The 16,592-nt window shown below is 38.3% G+C and overlaps 1 protein-coding gene across 2 annotated transcripts in view; it reads right to left on the reverse strand.

Annotated features, from left to right (window-relative positions):
- Nucleotides 1-16,592, reverse strand: part of Acbd5 (acyl-CoA binding domain containing 5) — a 35,512-nt gene that overhangs the window by 8,317 nt on the left and 10,603 nt on the right. Inside the window, exons 4-10 of one of the 2 annotated variants that reach the window (XM_010614701.2) lie at nt 15,168-15,282; nt 15,037-15,069; nt 9,871-10,005; nt 8,613-8,810; nt 6,815-6,921; nt 3,694-3,949; nt 2,177-2,376 (exon numbers count right to left, since the gene is read on the reverse strand). In XM_010614701.2, the coding sequence (XP_010613003.1) occupies nt 2,177-2,376; nt 3,694-3,949; nt 6,815-6,921; nt 8,613-8,810; nt 9,871-10,005; nt 15,037-15,069; nt 15,168-15,282 (1,044 nt within the window). The remainder of the gene's footprint in view (nt 1-2,176; nt 2,377-3,693; nt 3,950-6,814; nt 6,922-8,612; nt 8,811-9,870; nt 10,006-15,036; nt 15,070-15,167; nt 15,283-16,592) is intronic. The other variant, XM_033759362.1, reaches the window with a different exon arrangement.

Genomic DNA, 16,592 nt, shown 5'->3' on the forward strand with positions numbered 1-16,592 from the left:
GTATTTCTTTTAAAAATCACATTTTTACCCATTAGTCAGTTGAGGGGCATTTGGGCTGCTTCCAAGACTTAGCTTTTACAAACTGTGCCACTATAAACATGGATGTGCATATACTGCTGTGATAAGATGTTTTTAATTCTTTCAAGAAGATAGAAGGGAAATAGCTGGATCAAATGGAACCTCTAGTTTTAGTCTTTTGTGAACTCTGCACACTGATTTCCACAGTGGCTACACCAGTCTGCACTCTCACCAACAGTGGAGAAGGGTTCCTTTCTCCCCACAGCCTGGCCAGCATTTGTTATTGGCTGTTTGCTTGATAAGAGCCATTTTTTTTCTGGAGCAACACGTGGTTTTTAACATAACTTGGTTTTGTTTGGGGGGTGTTGATTGTTTGTTTGTTTGGGGGTTTTTTTGGTTTTTTGGTTTTTTGAGACAGGGTCTCACTATGTAGTCGAGACTGACCTGGAACTCACTGTGTAGTCTAGGCTGGTCTCAAACTCGCAGCAATCCTCCTGCCTCAGCCTCGCAAGTGCTGGGATTACAGGTGTGCACCACCACACCCGGCCATAACTTGGTTTTGGCTTTAAAGATATTTACCAATAAATATCACATAGCTTGTCGTAGCTTCTACTTATTTAGAAATCCACTGTCTCACCAGGGATTTAACTCAGTGGTTTCACGGCCTGCCTCGCAAGAAGTGCAAGGTCCTGAATTCAATCCCCAGTACAAAAAAAAAAGGAAATCCACTGTCCCATCACTTTATCACACTATTATTGCAAAATTAAAAGAGTACTGATTTTTTGTGGGTTGGTTTGTCTGGAAGTGCTAGGGATCTAACCCAGAGCCTTACACATGCTAGGGAGAGGCGAGCACTCTATACTCAGCTTCATCTCCAGCCTCTTCCCAACTTTATTTTTCCTTTTGAAAGGAAAAAATCTCATATAACACAGGTTGAGCACCCCTAATCTGAAAATCCAAAATCCAAAATGCTCCAAGACCTGCTAAAACTTTTAGTACTAAAATGATATTTAGCCAGGCATGGTGGCACATGCCTGTAATCCCAGCACTTGGGAGGCTGAGACAGGAGGATCGCTGTGAGTTCAAGACCAGCCTGCACAACATAGTGAGTTCCAGTGCTGTTGCAACTACATAGTGAGACCCTGTCTCAAAAAAAAAAAAACAAAAAAACAAAAAAACAAAAATGATATTCAACAGTTTTAACAGGTTTTAGAATTCTGGACCATTTCTGATTTCAAATTTCTACATGCTCAACTGGTAAAGTCTGGGGCCGGGGATTTAGCTCAGTGGTTCTGTCTGCCACCTGCCTCACAAGCACAAGGTCCTGAGTTTGATCCCTGGTACCGAAAAACAAAACAAACAAACAAAAAAATCAACTGCTAAAGTCTGTGGAAATATTCCAAAATCTGAAGTACTTTTGAATAGAAATGTTCAATGCGCAATAATCACTGCTCAGAAAGTAAGCTGATCTCTCTCTTCCTGTGCACTTTTTCCCTCCTCCTGGCACTTCCTCCAAAGACAGAGCCCGGCTCTATTCACACAGGACAGCAATCTGCCACAGTGGAAAGACCACTGGCCTAGGATACAGCATGACTGCCTTCTGTTCAAAGTTTTGCAACTGACTAGCTGTGCTGTCTTTTCTTTTTTTCTATTTTTGCCAAGACTTGGGGTTTAATCCAGGATGCTGTACTAAGCTCCACCTCCAACTCATTTTAGTTTTTATACTGAGTCAGGATTCCCCTAAGTTACCCAGCCTGGACTCAAACTCTTTAATTTTTTATCCCAAAAGGATTGTTTTGAGGCAGGGTCTCCTTATGGGGTTCAAGCCGGCTTTGAACTGTGTATCTAGGCTGGCCTGGAACTCCAAGTGACCTTCCTGGCACATCCTCCCAGAATGCTAAGAGTTACCACCTGCACCATCACTCGAGCTCTAGGTCAGTCTTTTCTACAACTTTTGTTTGTTTGTTTGTTTGTTTTTGTACCAGGAATTGAACTCAGGTCCTTATGTTTGCAAGGCAGGCAGCAGAGCTAAATCCCTAGTCCCTGAAACAGTATTTTTAAAGAGGTCGTCTTGAATGTTTAAAACAATCATTAAAATGTGTGAGGACGCATGAAAACGCGTGTGCCGTGAGCGCTGACTGGCAGGGGTGGCACTCACCTGCGAGGCAGCCAGCGTCTCCAGGTGGTGCAGCCTCTGCAGCACGCTCTGCATGTCCTCCTGCAAGCGCATGAGCACGAGCGCGATCTGCTCATTGAGGCTGCTTCGCGAGCCCCTGTCCGAGCCCCAGCGCTCACCATCGCCTCCACTTCCCACCTGTCCGCCCCTGGTCCCCTCACTCGGATGCGGCACCCGGTGCCCTGTGTGGAGAGAAGTCCGTGTTACTCATGTGCTTTACTCAGCTTTCTGGTATCTCTGTGAGATCTAATCTCCAATGCAGAGTAGAAGCTACCAGGAATACATAAAATAAACTTTTAGCCTATAATCTCACTCAGGAGGCTGAGGCAGAAGGGTCAAGTTTAAGGCCAGCCTGGACTACATAATGAGACCCTGTCTCAAAAGAATAAATAAGTTAGCAACAATAATATTAGTAAAGACAAAAAGGTAACAAGATTAAAAAAAAAAACAAAAACTGGGAGGCTGGGCATGGTGGTGAGTGCTTATAATCCCAGCATCTGGGAGGCTGAAGCAGGAGGACCACAAATTCAAGCCCACCATGGCAACTTAACAAGACCTGGACTCAAAACGTAAAAATTTTAAAAAGTCCTGGAGTCAATCCCTAATACTATGAAAAAAAACTTTTTTTTTTTCCAGTGCTGAAGATTAAACCCAGGGAGCCGGGAATTTAGCTCAGTAGTTCTGGCCGCCTGCCTCACAAGCATAAGGGCCCCAGTTCGATCCATGGTACCAAAAACAAAAAACAAAACAAAACAAAAAAAAAGATCAAACCCAGGGTTCCATGCATACTAAGCATGTTATACCACAGATAACAACCTTCTGTAACAGCCTTTTTTCCTCTTAATTCTCTTTTGATGGTATCAACTCCTTACCAGCAACAATGAAAATGAATATATTAATTTTCTCCCCTACTCTATTCTATTACCTGACCATAGCGAGCTTTTTTCTTTTCCCCTTCTGAGGACTGAAGCTAGGAAATCTGCATAAAGCCACACCCCCAACCCCTTCCTGTAATTTATTTTTTGTTTCGATACAGGTTCTTGCTAAGTTGCCCAGAAGAGCTTTGAGCTGCCTACCTGTAACAGGGATTATAGGCATGAACCATCATGCCTGGCAATTACTATCATTACATTTATCTTTACATTGTTAAATTCCCCTAAGTGAAAGATAATTCCAATTTTACCTATAAAGAGAAGAGTAAAAAAAAAAAAAGCACAGTTGGGATTGTCATTGAGTGCTCAGGGTAAAACAGAACAAAACTTTGATTACCTCCACAATTTACTGAAAGATTTAGAAATAGAAATCTTTTCCGATACCTTCAGAGGACACACTGATCCATGCATGGAGTCAAAGGAAAGAGAAACGGTTAGATGTTATGCAGTAACGCACACCTCCCAGAAGCCTTTACGCCACGCATGTCCCAGTGTCTCTTCTGCCCAGAACTTCCCGTTTCACCAGTTCACAGAGCGCAGCTCTCGGGGTGAAAGGACGATGCTTACCCCTCCCTCTTCTGATATTAGAGAGCTCCTCACTCTCCCCGCCGCGCCTCTCATGGCGTGGTGCTCCACTGTTACTTCTGCCGTCTTCGCCTCCACGCTGTACTTCACCTTTTCCTCCGACCACTACCACCTGCACAGTCCCTGTGCTGCCAGTTCCAGGTGGTCCTTGAACATCTTCAGGAAAACCAGAATTTTCCAAGCCACTGCCCACGTAATATTGAAATGAGCCAGTGTTTGACGTAAAATTGTCTAGAGACTACAAATTTAAAATGATATTTGGTCAAAAACTGTAAATATAAGTTATATTCCACAAGGTTTTTATGATAACAGAAATAATGTTCTTTCATATTACTGGATATATTCTTAAAAAACTCTTGAATTCACATTTAGTTTCCTATATGCAAGAAAGAAATGGGATGCAAGATACTTTGTCCATGCTCAAGGAACTGAGAAGTTTTGGCAGTGAATGTTCTCATAAATCAATCAATTATTAAAGAAATAAATAAATTCCTATAACGTATGATCAAAAAACAGTGAATAAAGATTTTAATTGTAGTAAAAGACACATTGCCATTTGTCCTACTCAAAATGCTCCCCATCACTTGAAACACACTTGAACTTTCGGTGTCTTTAGTTGCACCGTCATGGCTGCCTCGATTCCAGAATCAATTCAAAACATTGACCTTTCGTGATCATTTTGACTTTGGGAAAATGCCATAAGATGCATGGTGCCGATTCAGTGAATAAGGTAGAGGGAAACAAACTAATATTTTCATTTGACAGAAATTGCTGTAAACATTAGATCAACAAGGAATGATGATAAAATTTGGTGAATATTTTAAAATCGAGTATAATAGACAAATTGCCATTAATTCCCCTCAAAAAAATTCCTCCTTGCTTTGAACACATTTGGCCCATCATTCTTGGCGATATGATTCAACACTCACTGTTTTTTTAGTCACTATTTGTAATGCCTATCTTAGTTATTACAGTTACTTCTAGGGACACTATGAAGAAAGAGATAAGATCCCTGCTTGCACGAAGCTTACAGCCTTCCTAAGTGGAGCCAGTGAAGATTATTACAATATCGCTTAATAAGTGTTATTAAAGTTCTATTAAACTTTTATGAAAAAGATAAGCCAAAGGAGAGGTACCTAAACCATACTGGGGTTGGTTGTCCAGGACAACTTAGAAAAACCCTGTTTCAAAATAAAAAATAAAAGGAGGGAGGGCTGGGGATGTAGCTCAGTCTGAAGGTCTTGGATTCAATCTCCAGTACCATTTGGAAAATTAAAATAAGAGAGGAAAGAAAGCATGTAATCAATCCTCTATCACCTTGTGGATTCAGTAAGACGAGTGGTATAACACAGTGCTTTTGGACCAGAAACCCCATAGAAAGGACAGAAACAAAGGTAATGTAAATTCTAGCAGCGCAGTAAAAAATATCACTGTGCTCAACAGCACTACAAAAATTCTGGAAAAAAAAATTCAAATATTTACTTTTTTTTTTGGTACCAGTGATTGAACTTAGGACCTTGTACTTGTGAGGAAGGTGGCAGCACCAGTGAGCTAAATCCCCAGCCCTCAAATATTTACTTTTTTTTTTTAAACAATGACTGATTCAGATCATGTGTCCATGAGTAAAGAAGTTGAAAGTAATATGGAAAAGTAATAATAGAAAACGACTTTTAAGTCTATTAGCAGACAGGCTAAATATCTCGATGGCTAAGATAGTGAGAGAAGTCTGAGGACGAATAATGGCACTTTAGAACAAGGTTTCCTTCAGGAAGAGACAGACGCCTGAGGGAGGTATAAAGGACTGCAGGTATTAATGCACTGACTGGGAAGGCGGCATCTCCCAGGTCAAACGCACAGAAAGCTAACGGCACTAGAGAAGCGGAGGGGCTGCTTCATTTATGTGAAGAACAGCGGTGGTCAGGATGGGTAGTGAGCAAAACCTAACAGGAGAAAGGAGGTGACTAAGGCCAGGTAGGTAAATAAGATCCAATCAGCCAAGCCCCACGAAGGCTTTCAGTCAGTTACTGATTTAGAGAAAACAGGAGCAAAACTACAATTTAATATCCAGGTAATTACTCAGGTTAATACCTAACCAATCTCTTCACGATGCAGTCCAGACTGGACTTGAGCTTTGGATCCTTTTGCCTTACCCTCCCCCGAGTACTGGCATTAAATATGTGTGCCACCATACCTGGCCAAAAATAATTTTTAAAGAGAAAATAAAAAGGGATTTGAGTTTTTATTATTTTCCATTTTCACTTTAACCAAGTTCAGTTCATTCGCAGTTTGGCCTCCTTGTCATCATTTTTCCCATGTATGCTATTCATTTATGTTTGAGCTTAGTTAAGAAATACTTTGCATGTTTTGAAAATTTAAGAAGTACATTCAATTACAAAAAGGGGAAAACATAAAAAGTTAAAATGATTACTACGCAGGAAAAACTACAAGATTTTCTGTAAAACACACTGAAACTGCATTAGAACAGGAAGACGGAAAGAGTGGGTAAAGGATGTAAAGCTGTCGAACGAACACAGCTGTCAGAACCACCTTTTCAGGAAACATTAAGTTTAAAGAAAAACCCTCATGGATATAAATTTTTTCAAATTTCTCTTCCAATATTAAATCTTAATTGAAATACAATTATTTCCACAACAATTTTAGTCTAATGGATTACAGTCAATGTGAAGAACAGATTGCTTTATTTATTTATTTTGGGGGGTACCTAGGATCGAACTCAGGACCTTGCACTTGCAAGGCACACACAGTGCCACTGAGCTGCATCCCTAGCCCCACAGAGTGCTTTAAAGTTGTTCAATTTTCTTCATTAATCAGTATGTCAAATACATTGCATCCTCATCGCATCTTCTCAGGATTCTTATAATTTAACTTTAAAATTAATTATAATAGAATACTCTTATTCTTTGAATATTCTAGAATTTTTTGTATTTTAATTCACTAAAATAAAAATATGAATGTTAAAAATATTTTAGAGGTATGTTTTCAAAGTGATGAACAGCACGTACATCTGCTATTAACAGAAGTTATGCACTGAATTTTGTTATACCACTTTGAAAACTTACCAATCAGAAAATGTCATTTTTACCTCTTCTTGTCCAAATTGCTCCATAGAATCACAGTATACTTCACTGTCTGAGTCACTTGTCAAATGCTGAATCCCTGAAACATCTTCAACATGGTCATCATTTATATCTAAATGTGAACAAATATCCAGTTCATGTAAGTACATTCTATTAGAAAATACATTTACTTATTCCATTTTCAAAATGTTCAATTCTCTATTATGTTCATACTGAAATGTAAATTTGATTTACCAAGTTATACTCTCTTTAACTTACCAAAACTTTCAATTTAGTTGACAGTTTTTATTTGAAAGGATAAAAATGTATTTTGTCAGGGGCCGGGGATTTAGCTCAGTGGCACCGCACCTGCTTCACAAGCGCAAGATTATGAGTTCAATCCCCAGTACCAAAAAAAAAAAAAAAAAAAAACTATAAAAAATGCATTTTTTTCATTGAATTCTATGCAGACACTGCCCTGAGAAAATCTTAGAAAACTTAATGACATTATATAAGAAAACAAACTACTAGTTAGGACTGGCCCTCAATTTGGGATGTAACAATTTTAAGTTTGATTATACTAAGACATGAGGTTTCTGGGCTGGCTTCAACAATATTAATAGTTCATAGTTCAGCACATACATAAGGCTCATTCCTAGAGCCCTGAGACATGAAAAGGCTGTAACTTTCTTAGATGATTAGAAAACAAAGGCACCATTTAATCAGAGGTCAAAAGAAATAATCAAGAGTAAAAGTAAAAAATTCAAAAGATTTTATTTTAAAATGTGACATGATAACACCCTAAAATGTCTCAATGAAAAATATAAATGTTCTGCGCCAGGGTCTAGTTCAGTGGCATCACACCTGCCTTGCAAGACCAAGGTCCTAAGTTCGATCCCTGGTACTGGAAAAAATAAAAAAATAAATAAGCAAATAAGTAAATGTTCTGGCCCTAATTCACTGTCTTTCAAAAATATAAACCAGAAAGGTACAAGATCCCAATAATGAATGTAACTGTACTGTATACCTAAAATGTACCAATATTCAATGTGACACTGCCCTGAGAAAATCTTAGAAAACTTAATGACATTATATAAGAAAACAAACTACTAGTTAGGACTGGCCCTCAATTTGGGATGTAACAATTTTAAGTTTGATTATACTAAGACATGAGGTTTCTGGGCTGGCTTCAACAATATTAATAGTTCATAGTTCAGCACATACATAAGGCTCATTCCTAGAGCCCTGAGACATGAAAAGGCTGTAACTTTCTTAGATGATTAGAAAACAAAGGCACCATTTAATCAGAGGTCAAAAGAAATAATCAAGAGTAAAAGTAAAAAATTCAAAAGATTTTATTTTAAAATGTGACATGATAACACCCTAAAATGTCTCAATGAAAAATATAAATGTTCTGCGCCAGGGTCTAGTTCAGTGGCATCACACCTGCCTTGCAAGACCAAGGTCCTAAGTTCGATCCCTGGTACTGGAAAAAATAAAAAAATAAATAAGCAAATAAGTAAATGTTCTGGCCCTAATTCACTGTCTTTCAAAAATATAAACCAGAAAGGTACAAGATCCCAATAATGAATGTAACTGTACTGTATACCTAAAATGTACCAATAAATTCAATGAGAAATAAATTTTTTTTTCCTTTGGTACCAGGGATCAAACTCGGGACCTTGCACTTGAGAAGTAGGCGGAACCCTAAAATATTACTTTAAAGTATTTTAAAATTCTAAAGTATTCCTAAATATCCTAAAATCATTAAAGAATACTATTCACAGGAAAAAGGCTAGACAAAGAAATACTGGAGGACAATACCTGGGTGAATGCAGACAGCAGTTTTTCCAGTTTGTTCCAAGTTTTGCTCTACAGGTTTCACTTCTTCAGGACTTCCTCCATTCAGGAGAGAAGTGGCCTGAATGTCATCCTGTGTATCCTGAAGAAAGCTACCTTCATCGTAACCATTAGTGACAATGATTTCCAAGTCCTTGTGCTCTCCTGATTTTTTCGTCTTATCTGTTAAGGGAAAGTCATAAACATTCGTAGCCATCTTCTGCATACGATGTGCTAATATCCACCAGTCATTACCCCAACCTGCAACAGTCTCTGTGAAGGTTTTCTACTGGGTCAGAGAGACGGGGAGATCCTTGAAGAGACATTTATAATACTCTGAGAGCTCACCAAAAACCTGCGTTGGCTTCAAAACTGCTTTCATTTCCTGTGAATCTTCTAAAATCCCTTTTAAAAAATAATCTCTCGGGCCAGGGACTTAGCTCAGTGGTTCTGCTGCCTGCTTCGCAAGTGCAAGGTCCCACATTCAAAGCCCAGTACCAAAAATAATAATAATAAATCTCTCAAGATCATTACACTCTCTCAGGCACAGGCACACTGTTACAGAGATGAGATCTAGCATTGCAAAGGGGCCCACAAAGTTGATAAAAAGATCCTTAAAGACTGGAAAGTGAAGGCAAATAGGTTGTGTGGTTGTCTTTAGTGTCTCCCGCTTTTCTAAAACCATTTTCCCCCAAATCACCGGTAGTACTAAGCAAGGCTCCAGGAATGTAGAACCCAACGATTCCATTGTCCCTTCTTCATCAAAACCCACGTCGGGGACAACATTAAGTACTGCACAGCTCGGTGGCAGAGCGCTTGCGTAGCATGTGTGAGGCCTTGGGTTTGATCCCAGCACCACAAGACAAAGCAACAAGACAAAATGTATTCTTATTCTTTGGATTCCATTTCATTTTTCATAATTGCGAGTTTAAAGTGCTTCCAGTCCTTGGTTTTATGTGCTTTGTAGGTAACCCTTAAAACACTACATGTCCAATGCATCATTTCACGCAGTCTGTCTGGAGGAGTGGCCTACTCTCATCAGCCTTCAGTTAACACTATGTCACCTGAGCAGAGGACTGGCTGTCCCTGTTCTCTGCAGTAGAGCATTCGGTCCACAGCAAACCTGTGTACAGAGACAACAGCCCATATCTCACCACACACGCTGACATGGTACCAAGCAACCCAGATGCCTTTGTATCTTCTGAGTTAGTGTAAAATTATTAACCCATTATCCAAAACTTACCATTACCACTTTGTTCTGCTGCCTTTGCTTCCTCCTGAACCTCTTCTTCCTCTGACTCAGCTCCACTATCACTGCTTTCAGCTTTCCCATTAACAGTTTTGGCATTTGGAGTAGAAGTAAGAACATTACCAAGATCTAGAACATGAAATGTCCACTTAGTCTCTAATGTGCATAGAAAATAATGCTGAAATTTACAAACAACTGGTAAAATCATTTTGAATTAAAATATTAGAATTGTCTATATAATTAATACTATTCAGTCTCTGTGCATATATAGACAAAACTTCAGTTATCAATTTATAACAAAAGTGATAAAGCTATCAAGAAAGGAATAGGTTACTTCCTTCTTTCTTTTTTTTTTGGTACCGGGGATCAAACTCAGGACCTTACGCTTGCGAGTCAGGTGCAGTGCCACTGAGCTAAATCCCCGGCCCTGGAGACGTTACCTTTTTTTTTTTGTTGGTACTGGGGATCGAACTCAGGTCCTTATGCTTGCAAAGCAGGCAGCAGAACCACTAAGCTAAATCCCCGGCCTGAGAAGCTACTTTTAAATTAACATTAATCAAAATAATAAAGTCATAAACCAGGCACAGTGATACATGCATGTAATCCCACAACTAAGGAGGCTGAAGTAGGAGGATCACAAGTTTGAGGCCAGTCTGCACTACACAGTGAGACTGGCTCAAAATGAAATTTTAAAATATAGGAAAAGTGGCCAGGGATTTAGCTCAGTGATTCCACCACCTGCCTAGCAAGCACAAGGTCCTGAGTTCAATCCCTGGTACAAAAAAACAAACAAACAAAAAATATAGTAAAAGTATAGATAAATGATCTTCAGACATAATAAATGAGATGCTTGCTAGCTTGCGGAAAACATAAGATTTAATCTTACCTCAACAATCTCATCAATATTATACTTAGACTCCATTTTTTAAAAATTTAATCCTTTATTATCATGAGGGTTTCAGATGCAGTTTAACATTTTCATGTCTTTGTGATATTTAAATTTTAAGTAACAATTAATTATGATCTATACAAAGGAAGCAGTTGCAAAGGTAGTTATACTCCAGGGTAAACACGTCAGAGTTTCTCAAACTACAGTGTCTCCAGCAGTCCCCCAAGAGCCCATCTCAGGTCTTGGATAATCTATGTTCCCTTCAGGCTCCTTCGAAGACACCAGAGAGCTCCTAAAACTTCCAAAAGGAGTGACCTTCCTCATCCCTTATTGGGCCGTATTTTCACTTCTACAAAAACATGTTGGATGCTGCTCTGCACCCAAAACGTGTTAAGGTGTAAACAATACATAGATATTAAGCAGTGAGGCCTATATTCTTATTTAAGTCTGCTTATTTAATGGGACAATAGAATCAAACTTCAGTCCTTTTCTATGAGAGAATCACGGCAGTACTATAGCTTCTTTTTGTGGTGCCGGGATCAAAGCCATGACCTTGTCTGGGCTAGGCTCACCCTCTGCCAGGGCCCACAGCCCTCAAGTACTGTATTGTGCACTGGCTTCATGTGCACATGTGTGGAGCTGGGCCTTGGGCATGCTATGTACAAGAGCATCGTTTTTGGGTTTTGTTTTTTTCGTTTATTAGTACATGTGTTACCTTTCTTGTGGGAATGACAACCAGAAATGGCATGAGTCACAGCAATTAAAACAAAAACTAGGGCCTTGGGATTTTGCTCAGTGGTTCTGCCTGCCTCACAAGCACAAGGTCCCAAGTTCAATGCCCAGTACCAAAAGAAAAAGTTAAAAAACTAGGCCAGGCATGGTGGCACACACCTGTAATCCCAACACTAGGGAGGCTGAGGCAGAAGGATAGCCATGAGCTGGAGCTACACAGTGGGTTCAAGACTAGCTTAAGCTACAAAGGGAGTCCCTGCCTATAAAAACCAATGTATCCCCCATGAATATCTTCAACAAAATGTCCCAGGAACTCCCTCACAACCTCAGCAAATGAAGGATTCTAACAAAATTACTTGATAGCAGAAAAAGCACGACTGCAATGCTGTCACAGAAGTAAAGGAATTTCCGATAAGCCCTACTCAACATCTCAAACCAATTGATGTAACATCCAATATTAAGAAACTTAAGGACAAAAGTCATACGATTATCACAATAGACAAAGAAAAATCCAAACTTTTTTGTGATAAAAAAAAAAAAACTGGAGAAACTAAGAATACAAGAGAATTTCCCACTGTCTGACAAAGGGCTGCTGGAAAAGTAACAATAGCATCTTTTTTGTCAGAAGACTCCTATGAAGGTGAGCACGGAGCTGCAAGCTGTTCGAGAGAGACTACAATTGAGCAGGCATCAGATCCAGCCCAGGGACTTGAGGTCAGACTGGGCAACACAGGAAGATCCTGTCCTTAACCAAAGAAAAACTCTGCTAAAATGAGGCGAAAGCCAAAGTCCTCTATGCTTGCCATCTGTTAAGGTTAAGATCTAAAATGTTCCGCAAAAGTCTCCTGTGTTTGGAAGGTGACTGGGTCATCAGTGGGTTACCTCTGATGGTATCAAAGACTAATGTTAGGCTGTTAGGAGGTGGGTCCTCCTGCTCAGAAGAGGTGCTGCCAGGAGCTGACCCGGAAGGGTGTGTCTGCCCCAGGCTCCCACTTCCCGCTCTGCTTCCTGGCTGCATGGATCCAGCAGTTTTCCTCCAAGTCCATCCACTTTGCCAAATCACGGAGCCCATCAATCATGAAACCATGAGACAAAAATCACCCTCTTCTCTTTCAGGTTCTGAGTGGTACATATTGTGTCCCAGAGATGAGAAAGTGACAAATACACCACCCTCAATACTATGCTCCAAGTTCCAGCCAGGGGAGCTGGGCAACAACGAAATAAGAGGCACTCAGACTAGAAAGGATGAAGTAAAATGATCTATTTACAGATGGCACATATAGAAAATCCTAGAGAATATACAGAAAAACTGCTGCACAGCTCAACGAGAATGCAGGACAAAAGATCAACTGCACTTTTACAAACTAACAGTGAAATGAAAACGAAATCAGACAATTCAATTTACAGTGCCATCAAAAGGATAAAATATTTAAGAATACATTTAAAAGATATAAAACATACTGCAAATGACAACACTGTACAAAGAAAGTGAAGATCTAAAAAATAGACATCACATGTTCATGATTATTAAAATGGCAACACTTCCAAAATGATCTATGTTCTTTGCAATTCCTATCAAAAACCCCACGTAACCTTTATGCAAAATGGATAAACATTTTTAAAATCATAAGAAAATGACTCCAGTACCAAGAATGACCAGAGCACTGTGCAAAAGAACAATATTAGAGCACTCATACTTCCAATTTCAACTTACTGTATTAGTATTGTGAAAGACTATGTGAAATTGATTACATCTGTTCTAACAGGCCTGAACAGCTACTTTTAATAAGATTATTTTGTTTTGTTTTGTTTCATTTTAAAAGTCAAGAATACAAACTGGTTTGCAATTAGGCAATTTTTGTAAGATTATAAATATTTGTAATTCTAAAAAAAGAATAGAAGGAAAAAATTAACAAAGCTTTTGTAAATAAGGAGGGAAGGGGAGGGTCAAAGGGAGGGGAGAAGAATGGGGGAAAAGCAGCAAGATACATCACATACAGCTACAAATTCTCATGATGAACGTTAATGTATATCTAAAATATACCTAGGGCCGGGGATTTAGCTCAGTCGTGCCACCACCTGCCTCGCAAGTGCAAAGGACCAAGTTTAATCCCTGGTACCAAAAAAATGAAATAAAATGAATGTTTTTAAAATACCAATAAATGTTTTTAAAATACCAATAAATGTTTTGCTTCAAAAAAGTAAATAAGTGGGCTAGGAATTTAGCTCAATGCACCACACCTGCCTCACAAGACCAAGGCCCTGAGTTCGATCTCTAGTACCAAAAAAAAAAATAAATCAATAAATACATAAGTATTGTAATTCTACTTCTAATTTTTTTTTTTTTCAAAACAGTTTTATTATGCAGTTCAGGCTGGTCTTGAACTCACCATGTGGCCCAGGTGGCCTTGAACTGGCAACAATCCTCCTGCCTCAGCCTCCAGAGCACTGGGATTAAAGGCATACAACCAACACACCCGGCCCCTTCCTTATTTTATGTTAACTTGTTCAAATATCTGTCTCTGGCCAGCATAGCAGACACTACTAAAGCAGATCTAGATTTATTCCCCTCTGCGTTTTAATAAAATGCCTAACACAGAGAAAATATTTCACTTGCATTTTAGAGGACTATCTGTTAATATTTGGCTCCTCTGGACCGGGGATTTGGCTCAGTGGCTCTGCCACCTGCCTTGCAAGCGCAAGAACCCGAGTTCGATCCCCAGTACCAAAAAAAAAAAGGTATCTTTTAAACAAGGATGCAAGCTAATTTTTAATTAATTATTCAATTTTCATTTAAATTTATTCTGTAGTCTTAACATAATTCTCTAAAAGTAAAAAAAAAAATTTTTTTTGAGACAGGGTCTTACTTTTATAGCCCAGACTGGCCATGAACTCACAACAACCCTCCTGCCCCAGACTCATGGATGCTGGGATTACTTTTAAAAAATTTAAAGAGCAAATATTTATGATTATTACCATAAAAACTTGCATCTTATTTAGCTCCTGCTAGTAAGCAAAACAAAACGCTTACTCTGTCAGATGAAAAAATGCAATAAAAAGGTTAAATTCACTGAACCCTTATTTTAGCTTGCTGTGTTAAGAGTTAACCTTACTGGAACTATCCATTTTATAATTTGATGAAAAATAATTTAATCCATTGCACTGTTAATAGAAAATAATTCCTCAAAACAAAATTCCAAGCTGGTGGTAGTGCATGGCCACGATCCCAGCACTCCACACACTGAGGAAAGAGAACAGTGAGTCCAAAACGAGCCTGGGTTACATAGTAAGGCCTTGCCTCAAAATATTTTGTTTTAAATGTGTCATAACTTTTGTATATGCTAAGTCAAGCACCTGGCATGTTTTAGTAACCTAATATTTAAGGGTTGAAAACTTAAGGGTTTATTGTATTTTGGAACTTTAATATATTTGCTTGGAATAAAAACTTCTTAGATGATGCGTTGTTACACAAACTTGTGCAGAATTCTTTTGGGATAGACATACACACAAAACTTTTACATAGACTTCATTATTCCTACCTTCTAAATATTTAGAGATTTTCTCCAGTCGGACTGGCATGTGAAAGTAAAAATAAAAATGAGATTTATAAATATTAATGCATGCATAATAAATCACTGGCTAAATTTAAAAGTAGGCGAAAGAGTCTAACCTGAGGTTAAATCAGAACTCCTGCCACTCTTTTTATCTTCTATAATTTCATAAAACGGACCTATGACATGTAGCAATTCTTCAACTTTTTCAGTCATCGGCATAGTTTCAATAATCTGTAATTGAAAAAGATGAATATTGTGAAATCAAACTATTAGTTTGATCTGTAATAGTATCAAATAATGTATTTCCAATTTATCAGTAATTGATATTTGAGGTTCATCAAGACTTCTTAAAGTAGCTACATTACAGATTTACTGTGTGTTCCTAGAAAAGTTTCAAGTATATTCAACACCTACAAGTAGTCTCATTTTGAACTTATTTTAATAAAAAGTAAACTTTCTATAAAAAAGTAAAACTTTATATAATAATATGTAAATTGTTCATTAAAAATTAGAGGCTTTAATGAAATAGAAAAGCACAGTGTTACAATAAAATTATGATGTCTGTTCTTTTTTATGGTGTCTATTCTTTTTTTTCAATTTTATTGGCACATTTTTGGGTATTTTAATGGTGTCTATTCTTTAAGATGTTTTAAAGTAGGAAATGGTAGTAACTTGCAAGAACCTCCAAAATTATGTGTCAAGGTTGAATCATCAAATTTTAAAAGCAAGGTAAATTAATGCAAAAGGCATTCAACTAAATAGCTATTGACTGGTGACTGATTAGAAAAATTAAAGTACTTCCTATAAGGAATATTTTTTTTTTTTGGTACCGGGGATCAAACTCAGGTCCTTGAGCTTGAGAGGCAGGTGCCAGAACTTCTGAGCTAAATCCCCAGCCCTATAAGGAATATTTTGCAGATATTAAAATTTGTTTGTTGCTGATTAGAAAAATACCCATAATTTTTATGAGAGGAAAAGCTAGCTACTGTACATATGTACATTTTTTTTTTTTTTTGTACCAGGGATCAAACTTGGGACCTTACACTTGCTACGAGGCTGGTGGTGGCACCACTGAGGCAAATCCCCAGCCCAAATTCACAGTATATTAATATGATGCCAGTATACTGTTCCCTTCTCTTCTTTTTGGTACCAGGGATCAAACTAGGGGCCTTGCGCTTGTGAGGCAGGCAGAACTACTGAGCCAAATCCCCGGCTCCTCTTTTAATAAAAGGATGTATACATCCTTTCTGAATCATTCTACCAAGTAAAATTTAAAATGATTACCACTCAAAGAGTGAAAACAGATGAACTAGGAAGACTAAAGTTTCATTTTATTATCTCTTTTAATGTTCAGAATTTTTTCATGTATATTATTTTTATTATCAAAATGAACATGCGCACTGCTTTTAAGCAAGCAAAATCCTTTACCCTCCTTGTATATATTTCCAGCTTATATAGATTTTAAGTGGCTACTTTGAATCTTTAAAACTGTGGCAGCCCTGGTTTTCCTGCTCATTCTCCCTGCTTTTTTTTTTTTTTTT

Source organism: Fukomys damarensis, unplaced genomic scaffold, assembly GCF_012274545.1.
Source record: "Fukomys damarensis isolate Sample0158 unplaced genomic scaffold, DMR_v1.0_HiC HiC_scaffold_37, whole genome shotgun sequence".
Classification (NCBI taxonomy): Eukaryota; Metazoa; Chordata; class Mammalia; order Rodentia; family Bathyergidae; genus Fukomys; species Fukomys damarensis.